The sequence below is a fragment of the Sorex araneus genome, chromosome 6, assembly GCF_027595985.1.
Source record: "Sorex araneus isolate mSorAra2 chromosome 6, mSorAra2.pri, whole genome shotgun sequence".
In the NCBI taxonomy this organism is placed as follows: domain Eukaryota; kingdom Metazoa; phylum Chordata; class Mammalia; order Eulipotyphla; family Soricidae; genus Sorex; species Sorex araneus.
Genome location: NC_073307.1, coordinates 82,614,899 through 82,630,318, shown reverse-complemented (window position 1 = coordinate 82,630,318; position 15,420 = coordinate 82,614,899). Strand labels below are relative to the sequence as shown.

The following is a 15,420-nucleotide window of genomic DNA, read 5'->3' as shown; positions in this document are numbered from 1 at the left end:
GGTTGGAAAAACACTGTAGGGTGAAAGACATAGAGATACTTTTGAGTTAAGAAGATCTGGGTTCAAATAATGACTCCACAATAATTACCCTTAATAGCTAAACCCACTGCGATTTCAGTTTCTCTTCTCCAGGTAGAACAGAAGGACTGTCTCTGTGTTTGCAATGTTGGATAACACAAATCTTGATTAATATTGATAACCTTCCTTTCATCTTTTGGGCCAGATCTAGATGAGGAAGCAACCCAGTGCTGACAGTGAGAACCAGACCACCTGGCTGATTCTGGTGGGCTTTGGGGAGCTACAATACCTAGGCTTCCTTCCCTTCACCCTCTTTCTGGCCATATATGTGGTTACAGTTGGGGGTAACATGCTTATTGTGCTTGCTGTGGCTTCCAGTCGGACTCTTCACACGCCCATGTATTTTTTTCTGTGTCACTTTTCCCTGCTGGAGATTGGGTACACCTCCAATATTGTGCCTCACTTGTTGCGGAGCTTCTTGGAAGGGAAGGAAACAATCTCGCTGGCCAGTTGCCTGTTCCAATTCTACATCTTTGCCTCACTGGCTGCAGCTGAGTGCCTTCTGCTTTCTGCTATGTCCTATGACCGTTACTTGGCCATCTGCCGCCCCCTTCACTATCCTACTCTGATGAGCACCTGGCTGTGTGGCTGCATGGCCACTGGCGCCTGGCTCAGTGGATTTTCTTTCTCTGCCTTTACTCTGGCCTTGGCAGCCCCTCTGCCCCTCTGCCCTGGCAGCAGAAAGATTGACCACTATTTCTGCGACTTTGCTCCAGTTGTAGGATTGTTCTGTGGTGATGTGAGGGTCATGTGGGGAGCTGGTGTCAGCATTTCGGGGTTTCTGACACTGGCCCCCTTTCTGCTGATTGTCGCGTCTTATGCTCTCATCCTGAGAACCGTGCTGCGAATACCTACAGGCCATGGGAGGCAGAAAGCCTTCTCTACTTGTTCCTCTCACCTCAGCGTTGTAGGGGTGTTTTATGGCACTCTCATCGTGGTCTATGTAGCCCCCACAGACCACATGGCACCCCAGCTCCGAAAGACCTTCTCCGTTCTCTACACTGTGTTCACCCCTATGGTAAATCCTATTATCTACAGCCTTAAGAATCAAGAGGTGAAGGGGACACTTCGCAGACTCTGGGGACAACTCATCCCAGGACATACCACACAAAGTGGGCTAGGACGACTACTGACTTCTTAGATTCCAGTATAGCTCCTTCCTGAAAGTCTAAAGGACTCAGCACCATTATGATTTTTTAAATTGAGATATAAATTTGAAAATGCATATATAACAAAATGAAGTAACTTTATTCTTCTTATTGGAATGAGGTAACAATAGAAATATTATGCTTGGGGCAGAAACTAAAGGCCATAGACTCTGTGACTATTTTTTGAAATAAATAATACTGAAAAATGTAAGTGGAAGTTCTGCATAACACAATAGGGGAACTTTTAATCTAATTAATTAATTTCAATTAATTAATGCAGACTATTAATCTAAGGTGGCAAAGACAAAGCTAGGTCAATGGGGGAGGGAATTCCAGAGAAAAAGTGATGAGAATCAGAATTAAGATCTTATAACATGACATGCTTCAAATAAGATCACCAAAATAGAGCAACAAAAATTTGGGGCATCTATAGAGTCATGATGTAGATAAGAATTAAATGACAGTTATTTGTGTTTCCCTTCCTTGAGAGGACGGAAATCTTCCTTAAGAAAAGAAGGGTCAGGAAAAAGGTCTCTCCACTTATGCCTGTAGCCCAGGAGACCAATTAGACCAGTGCTCTGGGAGTTCCTCTTAGGCCTCTTGTTGTTGATGCTAGACCAACTGGAGGAAAGTGAAAGAAAGGGGGTATAAAGTGAGGAAAGAAGGAACTAAAACTCAATAATAGCATTCGGAAACTTGGCTTCTAGCAGAGAATCTTGAAAGGCTTTTCAAAACGGAAAAAAAAAACGAACAAACATTTCACATCTTTTTGGTTTTTTTTGCTTTTTGGGTCATACCCAGCAATGCACAGGGGTCACTCCTGGCTCTGCACTCAGGAATCACCCCTGGCGCTGCTCAGGGGACCATATGGGATGTTGGGATTTGAATCCCTGGTTGGCCGCGTGCAAGGCAAACGCCCTACCCACTGTGCTATCACTCCTGCCCCCAAAACATTTCACATCTTATTATAAAATCTTTCTCAAGATATGCAACTGTGATAGAAACCACCTCTATCAGAGTGATCTAAAATGACGGTTCGCAATACAGACTGCTTACAAATACAGAGATCCCTCTAGAGCATCACCAGATATACAAAACTGTAATTTCATTGATGCCATACCTGATTCTTGGAATAGAAAAAGGGTATCATTTCAAGGGGTGAGAGAGAGAGAGAGTAGTAGTAGTAATAGTAGAAAAACAGAGCAAGAAGAAAAGGAACTTCAGTTTTCTGTAGATATAAATATATAACCCTAAGTAGAGGGAATAAGTTAGTTAAGTAGACCTACAAAAGACCAGTGGAAGAATCTAAAGAGATGTAGGAAAACTAAAATATACAATTTACTGACTGGAGTAAAAATTACAATGCATGAAAAAAAAATCCCCTTTCTGGAATGTAGCTTGGAAAGTAGATGGATCTAGCTGAGTCTATGAATTTTAAATGTCACTGTGACCTTTATTCTTTGTACTAAAGTTAAAAGTGAACTCACCTAGCACATGCTTAAGCATGTGAAAGACCAGTTTCAGATCCCAGCACCATATGGCGCCCGAAGCATTGTAGGGAGTGAGCTTAGGGCAGAGAGTAAAACATAACCCCTGAATATAGCCATATAATTCCAAAATTATAAACAGAGTCAAAAATGAAATCTGGTGTTGTTTGCGATGGGATAGCAAGGAAGGATATGAGAGAGAAAAAACAGGGAGTATATCTGTTTCAGAGAAGCCAGTTCCCCCTAAAGATCTATATTTCACAACATTTCAGTGGGGTTATTTACTCTGTGACAGCATCTGGTACAGTCTCAAAAGGCAAAAAAAATGCCCAGCAGGTGCTTGAAGTACACACCCTAAGGCCTGAGTACAGCCTTCAGGTCACAGCCTACCTCATTTCAGGGTTTCAAGGAAGCACCAAGGCTTTTGCTTAAGCTCAAGCAGGTAATTCATGGCCTTTTATGTTCTCTGAATTTTATTCATCACGATTATAAAGTGTTTGTGATTTCTGCAATGAGCTACCAGAAAGTTTCAAAATATGGCTGCTTCAGGACCCCCGAGCTCCAGAGTACCTTTAGCTTCAAAATTGACAAGTGTGATCAGAGTGTTCAGATCAAGGTAAGAACCAAGCTGATGGGCTAAATCCAACTCCAGGAAGGAATGGTCCAATGAACTGGAAATGGAAATGAAAGGAATTGACATAATGAGTGTGAAGTTAATTAGTGTGACCGACTTACAACCCTTTTAAAAACAATATTTTCATGGTCTCTTTCTTTGACCTGGATGCACTGTCTGGTAGTTAAGAGAGCAGAAGGGAACCTCTGAAACCAGAAATTCAAACAGAGAAATAGAACATGTATGCTCCCAGTCTTGATCACTTATTTATTTAAAATAAGAAAGTTAAAAATATGACATTAAATTTTTAATTACATTTTTTTATTAGTGAATCACCGTGAGAAGAGACAATTGAAGACAAGGTGTCATGGGAACCACCATCACATCAGATAAACCTGATAGTCACATAAACTGGAGTTAAATTTATCAGGTGGAGGGTAGTCTTTGATAACACTTTCTCAGGTTTGTAACTTTTATCAGTGTTAAACCTTAATGTAAAACTATACTATTTCAAATTGAAAAAGTAAAATGCCAATACTCTGCCCTCACCCCTTCATCCTCCATAAACAGTCCTTTTCTCCTCCTAAAGTCATAAATTCCCATTGAAATTGTCATCATTTTAAAATTTCTAATGTGTCCAGTGACACACTACAAATTTTTTGACAATATTATAATATTTCAGGGGTTAGAGTCACACATCTATATTCTCAGCACTCCCATCAACAAAGTAATCCCTCTAACTCATTTTTTACACCATCACTCTTTCTTTCTGGGAAACACCATAGTTTTTCTAAGTCATTATAATTGTCTTTGTTGTTTTTCACCAGGCACCATTTGCTTTGGTATTCATATTCCACATTTAAATGAAATGATTTGAAATGTTCTTAAATATCCTGACTTAAAGTATCAGTTTTTATGTTTTTGACGGAATATTTATGACATTGTGGTATAAAGGAAAGAAGTAGAACTACCTGTATAATTTATCTCTGCTTCTTACTGGAACATAACCTTCTTGAATCTTAAATTACTTGTCTGTGAAATAAAAAGATTAATGATGATAATCATGCATAGATATGTGTAAACACGTGGAATCTTGTGGAAATTAAATAAAAGATCTTGAATAAACCTTATGTCTCTCTCTGCTTTGCTCCCTTAAGCCTTTCTTAAACTTATTTTGTTTATTTACTTGGGGGCTATTCTAAGCAGTGCTCAGGCCCTGATCTTGGCTTTGTCCTCAAGACCACTCCTGGCAGCGTTTGGGGGACGGTTTAAAAGGACCAGGATTGAACCCGGTCAGCCAAGTGCAAAGCAAGCAGCATCCTACATGCTGTACTCTCTGGCCTCTGACATAATAAAATCATTATTAGTATTTTTCCTCCTACTTATTGTCAAGGAAAGTATAGAGGCACTCTATCCCTTAGGCTACAGTCTCATCAAGGCCCAATCCTTTGTTTCAACAGATATTCACATAAATATGAAATATACTTGCTCTACCTTATATACTCTGACTTAAAATACTGTGATAACACAGGAAGGGTCTAAAGTATAAGAAAACTAGACCTAAACAGAGGAGAAATCTTGGGGAAGAGAGGGTAGAGGGGAATTAGAAGGATAAAAGGAAGCCAGAAAAATTGTACAATGGGTAGGGCAATTGTCTTGCATGCAGTCAACCTGGGTTCTATCCCTGACATTCCATATGGTCCCCCAAGCACGACCAGAAGTAATTTCTGAGTGTAGAGCCAGGAGAAACCCCTGACTGAAAAAGCAAAAAAAAAAAAAGGGGGGGGTGGACGAAATGATAGAAAATTATGAAGAGAGGGCATGGAGAATAGGAAAACAGAAAGAGAAAGAGAAGATGGACAGTGAAACTGTAGTGGGGGGGAAGGTTTTGTTTAAAAAAAAAATTTTAGATGAGAAAAAAAATAATTTCAGAGCAGGGAAAATAGTTTGGAAAGCATCCAATCTCCTAGAGTCTTAAGTACTATCCAAGGAGGTAGGGGTAGAGACTGTGTCTTGGATTAAGATTTAGAACAAGAAAAAAATTACTGAGTTAGACTGATAATTTTTTTAACTGAGTTAATTTTCAAACCTGAAAATGAAGAGATCAAAGTGTTTCTGTTTAATAGAAACCAGAGACTAGGTCAAGTCAAGATATATTTATATAAAGTTGGTTTTCAAGCTTGGATTATCTTAATCTATGAGTATCATACATGTTGGATATTAACCCTAAGTGTTTTAAGTTTCATCAGTGATTTGCCCCTTTGACCCCTTTCAGGGAAGCTTATCATGGTCTTGCTAGCATCCCTCATTTAAAGTTTATTTTTAACCTTTCCTTTGTGTTGTACCTCTTATTGTCACAGTTCCCCAAATCAGTCTTGATTGCTTATAAGCCAAAACTTTCCGGTAATTCTGTACTTTGTATTTGTAGTCATTTGTATTTGAAGTGCTGTATATTGGTACCTTGCTTTTCTATTTCCCGATAGCCTTTTATATTCTATTATAGAGCAATGGTCTTTGGTTAAACACAGAAAGACCATTAATGCTATGCTCCTAATATTTGGGAGTTGATTGACTCTGAAATGTATCTACTCCTGGGCATCCATCATAATTACTTGACTCAGGCTTCAGTTACTATAGTTCCAACAGCCCAAAAGGGAGGGCCTGCCGTGAGATTGAGACGGACTCGGGCGAGTGGCAAAGCTACCCAAGCATCAAAATGGTACAATCTAGGAAGCATAAATGCATGTTTTGTTTGTTTGTTTGGTTGGATGGTTGGTTTTCGGGTCACACCCGGTGATGCACAGGGGTCACTCCTGGCTCATGCACTCAGGAATCACCCCTGGCAGTGCTCAGGGGACCATATGGGATGCTGGGATTCGAACCCCGGTCGGCCACGTGGAAGGCAAACGCCCTACGCGCTGTGCTATCACTCCAGCCCAATCGGTTTTATTTTATTTTGTTTTTTTGGGTCACATCAGGCGATACACAGGAGTTATTCCTGGCTTTGCATTCAGGAATTACTCCTGGCAGTGCTCAGGGGGCCATATGAAATGCATGGTTTTGATGCAAGGCTGTTATGACTTAAAAGAGACAGGGCCCCCATGGGGGAGAACAAGCTGAACTGGCCTGAGAGGACTAGTCTGGGATTTATGGTAAAAGCCTTGCTTGCTCTCAGAGCCCAGAGAACTAAGTCTTGGGATCTTTGTCTCTTACTGTGTTTATCCAAACAACTGCAAATATTGATAACATATAAAACTAGAGGGAAAGATAAAAGCAATGTAGATGTTCCTGAGAGACAGATTATCTCCTTGCTTTAATTTCCCTAAGAGAATTTCCTGTCTATGCAAATAACCAATGTATATTTCCATACGCAAATGACCAATAGCACCTATGTCCTACATCTCTCAGATGTATGCTAGCAGCTCTGCATCAGACGGCTAATTTTCATCATCAGGTTGTGGTCTCCTGTCCCTCTCTCTCTCTGTCTCTTCTGGGGTGGGGAGGATGGGAGGCAGCTCTGGGCCACCAAAGGCACACGCCTAGTTGCAGCAGCACCCATACATTATTTTGTGATTACACAATACACATCACAGATATGAAGCTAAATTCCCATCACTTTTGACATCTACTGACAATTGACCTTTATAGATAAAGGTTAAGTTATGATTATTGAAATAAGACCCAGGTTTGATTCCTCCTCCCCTCTCGGAGAGCCTGGCAAGCTACCGAGAGTATCTCTCCCGCAGGACAGAACTTGGCAAGCTACCAGTGGTGTATTTGATATGCTAAAAACAGAAACAGGAAGTTTCAAAATGGAAGGTTATTGGTGCTTGCTCAAGCAAATCAATGAGCAATGGGATAACAGTGATACAGTGATACAGTGAACTCCTAAAAAATTTAAAAAGAAAAAAATAATTTGGGAAACTGTTCCAAGATTTCTTCACTTGGACTGTTTTCCTCTTTTCCCAGAAAAGTGGAAATATATTAGGTTTTAATATAGAATTTAATATAGAATTTTTTAAAATTGTTTTTTGATATAACACGGGTTGCCAAAAGTATAATATATGAATTAAATTGTCTAAGTTATTGTTACTTATACTCCACATGTATTTGACTCTATGCTTTGAAATACTACATATGTAGAAAGCACAAATCAATAATTGAAATGTAAAAATAGAACATTATATAAATATATTAATATAAATTATTAACATAAATGAATATAAACATTAATATAACATTAATACAAAAGAAAGCTAAAGCTATCTATTCCTTCCTCTGACCCAGACATTGCTCCTGCCTGCTCAATCACTCACATCACCTGACCAGAATCCCACCTTTAACCTCCCACAATGCTACTCAAATGCATCTGGGCAAAACTAAGTCCCCTGATTCTTTCCCAACCCCTATCTTCACTGTGAACCAAGCAACCTCAGCAGACTTTTGGTTACAACTGAGGACCAAGCTCCTCCCCTACACGTTCTGATGAAAATTCCTCACAAGCCAACAGTAGATGTCAAAGGTCGATAGTCCCATGGATGTAAGGATAGTTCAAATCAACTGATGAACTACAGCACATCAAAAACTATAGATAAAAACATAATATCAGTTAGAGCAGAGATAATATCAATTGATACATAGAATGATTTTGATAAGATTCAATATCAATTCATGATTTTAAAAATCACTAAATAAAATGGGGAATATATAAAATATACCTCAAGACAGTAAGAATCATTTACAATGAGCTGACAGTCAATATCATAATCAATGACAAGGTAAAATCCCTTCCCTCTGAAATCAAGTGCAAGGAAAGAATGCCCATCTTCTCCACTATTATTCAATATAATCATTTAAGTCATTGCTGCAGCTCTTAGACAAGAAAAAGAAATAAAAGGTATCCAAATTGGAAGAGTTAGAATATCACTCTTTTACAGACCATATAATAACGTATATAGCAGTTTCCAAATTCTTTGCTAAAACGTCTTAAAAACTATAAATCAATAATGAAAACAGGATACAAAGTCAAAACATAGAAATTGGTTGCAAATAACCAACTAGTAGGATACAAAATCAAGTGTATGCCTACAAATATCAGCATACAAAGTCAGTACTGTGCCAGAGAAACTGTATAGCGAGTCAGTTGCTTGCCTTACATGCAATAATCCTGAGTTCAATTACCAGAACCACTTATGATTCTCTGAGCATGTCAGTATTGAGTCCTGAGCACAGAGCCAGGAGTAAGCCCTGAGCATTGCAGAGGGTAGCCCTCAAACAAACTAAGTTAGTATATAACAATTGATTGCAAATAACAAACTGCAAGGGGAAAAATGCTTTTAAATCACTTGATTTAAAATAGTACCCAGAGCCATAAAGATAGTACTGAGATTAAGGCACTTGTCTTGCATGCTTTGGGTTGATTCCTGGAACTGCATATGGTTCTATAAACATCACCAGAAGCAATCCCTGAATAGCCAGAAGTAAGCCCTGAGTGCTGCCAGGTATTGGCTAATATCCACTCAAAAAATAAAACAATAAAATAGTGCCAAAAACATGAAATACCTAGGAATCAACCTAGCAAAAGATGTATAAGACTTATACATTGAAATCATTATTAATTAGAAGCAGAAACATAGGAATATAAATACAATCCATATTCATGGATTGTAAGAATTAGCATGCTCAAAACTACATACTTTCCAAGGTATTATGCAGATTCAGGGAAGTTCTCATCAAAATCCTGATTACATTCTTCAACACTTAGAAGAACTTTACTAAAATTTATACTGAAATGTGAAAATCCCCAAGTAACAAAATTCATTCTGAATAAAACATGGGCAGTATCACAGGCCCTGACTTTATATTATATTATACTGTTTTATAGTAATCAAAATAGTGTGATACTACACTAAAGATAAACCTTCAGAACAATAGAATTGAACAGAAAATCCAGAAATAAACTCTCTGGTTTATGAATAGTCAACTTAAACCAGACAAAGGAACTGGGAATGTGAAGTGAAGCAAGGAAAGACTCTCCAACAAATGGTATGGGGAAATTGGACAACCACATTCAAAACACTAAAATTAGAATTGTATCTCATACCATACCCTGAAGTTAACCCAGACCGAATAAAGATCTTGAAATTAGAGGAAACTTCATAAAATATATCAAGAAAATAAAGGCTGAAATCTACAGGACATAGAGCTCAGAGAATCTGCAGTGTTTGCAGTGATTTGAATCCATGGGCAAGAAAAACAGCAAAACTGTACACCTACATAAAATTTACAAGGTTTTATGTAGCAAAACACTCTGACTAAAATTAAAAGACACTCTAACAAATGGGAGGAAACATTTGCATGTGATACATAGATAACAGCTTAATGTCCAAAATATATATAACACTCATAAAGGTGAGCAACAAAAAAATCTAATAACCTCATCAAAAATTGGGAAAAGAAAATGAACAGATACTTCCATGAAGAGGACATACAGAGAGCCAATATGCATATAACAAAATGCTTATTATCAGTTTTCATTAGGGAACTGAAAAATCAAAACAACAAGATGCTATCTCATGCTAGTGAGAATGGTTGATATCAAAGACTTGGGGGTGGAAATCTATGTTGGCAGGAAAGTGGTTAAAAAAACAAACAAACCTGTTACTTGCTATTGATAGGAATATTACCTGGGTCAATCCCTATGGAAACGGTATGGAAATTTCTTCAACAAAGTAATAATAGAGCTTTCATAATACCTAGCAATTACACTTTTTTCCCTCAAAGCATAAAAACATTAATTCAAAAGACACATATACCTGAGTTAATTGCAGTGCTTAGCACAACAGCCAGGATATGGAAGCAACCCAAATATTCAATAAAAGATAAATGGATTATGAGGTTATTGTATATAAACATGATAAAATATTAAAAATCCATAATAAAAGATGAAATCTTGGGTCCAGAGTGATAGTATAGCAGGTCCTGGGTTTAATCTTAGGTACCCCTTATGGCTCTGTGAGTCTTGTCAATAATGATCCTTAAGTGCAGAGCCAGGAGTAAGTCCTGGGCAGATTTGTAGAGCATATAGAAACAGAAATGGTATGGAAGAAACAAAAAATAAAACCAGATAAAACTTTGAAATGTGCTTGTGAAGAAGAGAGGGCTGGGGGTAAGAGGGGGTGGGAGGGGACGTGGGGACACTGAGTGAGGAAAGTTGACACTGGTGGTAATGCTAGTACTGTAATATAGTATGCCTAAAACTCAATTATGAATAACTTCATAAGTCAGTCTCAATTAAAAAATGAATATGAAAAAAGAAAGCCCGGGAAAGATGATTGAACATGGTTGAATTTGAGACGAGAAAGGTATGTAGATCTTGCAATGCAGACGTTTTATTTGCACTGAGGACAAAATATAAGCCCAAAGTTATTGGGGGGTTAATGAAAAAAGAACAAAGAACTTTGTCTTCTGTGTTTGTGTAGGGAGTGTTTGAAAAGAGGTGGGGAAATCTCCTGATGCCCCTAAAGGGAAGCATAAACAGGGAAGAGGAATTGCCCAAGGGAGCATCTTGGCACTGTCCACGGAAGCAGGATATAGAGGCAGAGCCTTGCCCTGTCTTGGACAGCACCAGCAACATTTCCCAGCCTGATTTCCTTTTCCTGTTCTCCCAGATATCATTCCTTTGGGACTACACATGAATCTGCATTTCTTTGTTTAAGCTCAGCAAGTTTTTGCGTCAAATAGGTGTTGAGAGGAGTTTGTCTCTCCCAGAAGTAAGGCAATTCAAAAGGATGAGTCACAAAAGAGCAGAACATAGTATGACTGCATATGCCCTGCCCTCTCCATAGCACCTGGCTTCTTAGGACTGTTGATAGTACACCATCTTCTCACCAGCAATTTAAGATTCCTTTTGGCACTTTCAACAAAATTCTTGTTCTAAAAGGACAAGGTATGATAGAGAGAGTTCAAAGTGTTCACTGCATGCACTGCCTATAGGAAGCTTGGGTTTGATCTCTGGTACCACATGACCCCTTGAACACCACCAGCAGTAATCACTTAGCAGAGAAACAGGATTTTCATACACAGTGTTGAACTAAATGAAATGTTAGATAAGACAAACATATTTATTAGGTAAAGAAACAAAACTAATGAAGAAAACAGAACTAAAACTCAAACTATAAGAACAAAGTTGTAGCTACCAGATGGGATGAGGAAGATTGGTGATTAAAACAGATAAGGGGTAAGTTATATAGTAAAAAAGAAAGATGTTGATTTATATACCTGTATTTCTAATACTAAATAATGCTATATAACAAAGCTACTTCAACAAAAGAATGGAGGAGAAATGAAAGATGCTTTGTTCGTATGTGAAACTGAATTGACTTGGCTAATTCTGTATACATAAACTCTCACAGATATATTTAAAAGTCATGAATGAAAGACTCAAGAAAATTCTGCAGAGAACTGTCCTGCATATTGAAGGACTTCTAGGTCTCACTCCCTTTGAACTAGTATCTCCTGGGGCTGAAAAGATACTACAGCGGGTAGGGTGAAGTTGCCCTGAGTTTAATTCCCGTATGATCCCCAAGCACCAGATAGAGTGATCCTTGAGCACAGAGCAAGAAGTGAGCCCTGAGTACAGCATGGTGTAACCCAAAAACATACAGAAGTAGGAGGAGGGGGTGAGGAGAAGGAGGATCAGTAATTGGGTATGTCTTTACACATTCCCAATTTATTCCTAAGAGTGGTTATAACCACCTTGGGAAACTCAATCCTAAAGCCCAGAACTTGCAGATTTCACACAGTGATACTTGACTATGTCAGAAAGAGTTATCTCTCTAGGGAGAGGCTGATATTATTCTGGGAACAAGTACAACTTTAAACAAATTGATCAACCTAGAAAAGTAAAGAATATCTTGGGAAGACGTTTCAGGGGAAATTAAGGAGACCAAATTTTGATGCTATCAAGAATTAAGTTCCTAAATCACCATATCCAAAGGAAAGAAACACCAGAGTAAATCTGTGTGTGAATGTCAAAAAATTAACTGAGACTTATCTTTTGTCAAAGAAGTAAGAATGGCCTCCAAAAGAAGGGAGGAAGGGTGCAGACCAGACTTGAGCACAACTCACCAATGCTAAAACATAAACTGCCTAGAGTCATCGGCCACAAACAGAAAATACCCAAACAACAATCACAACTTAAAACCAGCTGGTCACTCTCCATCTGGGGAAGAACTCTGTTGGGGGAAAATGGCCTTGGATTTGAAGAAAAATAGTTATATATGTAAATTTTATTAAGTAGACCTCAAACCACATCTTTACATAACATAATTTACATAATCCTTATTGTTGTCTATGAGAAGAACTCAAAGACAGGAAAAAAAAACTGGATCATCAACCCTCCTGATATCTCAAAATAAATGCTAAAGATTTAAGAATTGTGCTCTTAGCATTCTGGAAAGGAAAATATGTAAAGCAAATGGTATTAGGAAAACTTGATAGTCATAAGTACAATAATACATTTAGACCATAATCTCATATCATAAACAAAAAAATTACTTGAAGTGGATTAAAAACCTAGATGTTAAGCCTGATCCTATAAAATACACTGATAATGAAAGTTATTTCCAGAATTACTGTATAATAACAGTTGGATGTCCAGTTTACAGCAAAAAAAATCACTAAGCATACACAGAATTAGAAAAGTACTGCCTTTTCAAAAGGAAAACATTAATCAACAGAAATAATCCTCATAAAATAATTGAAGACGTCTTCTACACAGACTTTTAAACTACTTTAAGGATGTTCAAATAACTAGAGGAAGTTGTAGAGAAATTCGAGAAAATGATGTATGGAGTGATGTTGATAGGACTGTACTCCCCACCCCCAACACCAAAAGGAAAAAAATCGGTGTGAGCCATGGACGGAAGTGTCTTTGTGAGTACCTTGAGTACCTTGTGACATCGACAAGTATAAATCAAAGGACTCAAGAAGAGTTCCACCCAACTAGACATCAGGAAGTAGATATACAGACTTCAAGTCTAGATGTGAATAATACAGTTGCCTAAGATCTGGCTTCAGGACCTATTTGTAACCATCATCAACCCTGACAATCACAATAAACAATCACCTTTGGATAAGGGAATCTTAGTGGACATCTGATTCCAGAAGAAAGGTTGTTGAACGACATTAGAAACACAAGAAACTCGAGTTTAGAACATAGGAGGTAGTAAGAAAATATTAGTTTATAAAGATAGGAGATTGTAAGAAGGGCAGTTTGTTCACATTAAATTACCTCTCTCCCTACATATGACACAGATTAGTTCCAAGATTTCTTCCTTGTTATTTTTCCGCATGGAAACATAGAGCATCTTAGTGAACCAGATTCCCAGTTGTACAAGGAGTGAATAGATTGTTTCACTTTTTCATTATTAATTACTATGAATTGTGAAGCAAATAACAGAAATTGAGAAGAGATTTGAAGTTTAACATATATGGCACTTGTATGACATTAAAGGAATATGTAACCTATCCAATGTAAGTCTCTGTAAATAATGACATCCATGAGATGCTATAGAAATCTCACCCAAGGAATATCGCTGATTGATTGGCCCAGTGGGTACCCCAGTACTCACATACACCCATATATGGGTACACACATATCCCCCTGTGGCTAATTCACTATAGATGCTCTCGATGATGACACTGAAGAAGAAATTAGTCAAATGGCTAGTAAGCATGCACAGAGAACCAACTCACATATACAGAACATGAGGAGAGCACAGGAAAAATAAGAGTAGGGCTATCAAGTTTCATTTGGTGTACTATAGGATCAAGAGAAGGTGCGCAAGTTTGAGAATTCTATCATAAGATGGAACATAAATTATTGAAGCACTTTTCTAGAAGTACGCACACACACACACATACACACACATGCCTCAGAATTCCTACCAAGTATCAAAGAATATATTGTTCTCTCTAAAGAAGTTAGTAAAGATTTAAGCAACCAATTTCAAAACATAGAGATGTGCAATTTACCATAGATGTAGCTAAAAAATAACTGCTTTTAGTAAAGTGAACAAGATACATGAAAACAACTCAATCTGATTAGGAAATGATACATGAACAAAACAAGAAGTTTAAAAAGAAATATGGGCCTGAGAGATAGTATATCAGGTAGGATACTTACCCTGTACGTGATCTGCCCAGCTTTGATCCCCTGCACCCAATGCATTCCCCGGAACATTGCCAGAAATGATCCCTGAATGCAGGAATAATCCCTCCCTGAGCATAGCAAAATGTTGCCCCAAAACAAAAATAAGCAAAAATAAGTAAATAAAAAGAAATTTAAGCTATTTTTTAAAGATAGAAAATTTTGGAGCCAAATAATATAATGAATGATTAATTTTCAGAAAGAGCATAATAGAAGGAATAAGCCAACTGTAGAATCATTGAAGCAGGAAGCAGAATGCATGTGTAAGAAGAAATATGAAGTTCTCCAATCAGAAAAGAGCCAAAAGAAGGAATTAAAAGGAGTGAAATTGTGCTGGGGAAACGGCAGTTGAGATGGAGAAGGGACCACTAAGCAAATGATGTTTGGAGGGATCGCTTGGGATGGGAGATGCGTGCTGAAAGTAGACCAAGGACAAAATATGATGGCCTCTCAGTATCTGTACTGCAAACCATAATAGTAGAGAGAAAGAAGGAATGTACCTGCCACAGAGTCAGAGGATAGGATGGGGTGTGGGAGGCGGGAAGGATACTGGGAATATTGATGATGGAAAATGCGCTGATGGAGGAATGAGTGCTGGATCATTGTATGACTGAAATGTAATCATGAAAGTTTGTAACTGTATCTCTCAATGGTTCAAAAAATAAAAAAAGGAGTGAAATGCCTATGGGAAATCATCAAAATAACTATTGTGTGAATTAGTATGTTACTAATGTTACTAATTAGTAATAGTGGAATAAATGAGATACATAGAAAACATTACAAATGTTACTAATTAGTAACTAATTTAGTGGTAATGTTTATTATAATTAATACTACTACTACTGATAGATAATAATAAAAAGAGAGGGGAAGAAGGATGAA

At 37.8% G+C, this 15,420-nt stretch overlaps 1 protein-coding gene across 1 annotated transcript; it reads left to right on the top strand.

The window, feature by feature from the left end:
- The first annotated feature begins 229 nt into the window (after nt 1–229).
- LOC101543805 (olfactory receptor 11A1-like) lies at nt 230–1,219 on the top strand. Its single transcript, XM_004603965.2, has one exon. It carries the CDS (start codon nt 230–232, stop codon nt 1,217–1,219), a length of 990 nt encoding a protein of 329 aa, XP_004604022.2.
- Nucleotides 1,220–15,420: the final 14,201 nt, after the last annotated feature.

What these genes read in the sequence shown, in the direction of transcription:
- LOC101543805 (XM_004603965.2), top strand. Translation starts at nt 230, where the DNA reads ATGAGGAAGCAACCCAGTGCTGACAGTGAGAACCAGACCACCTGGCTG.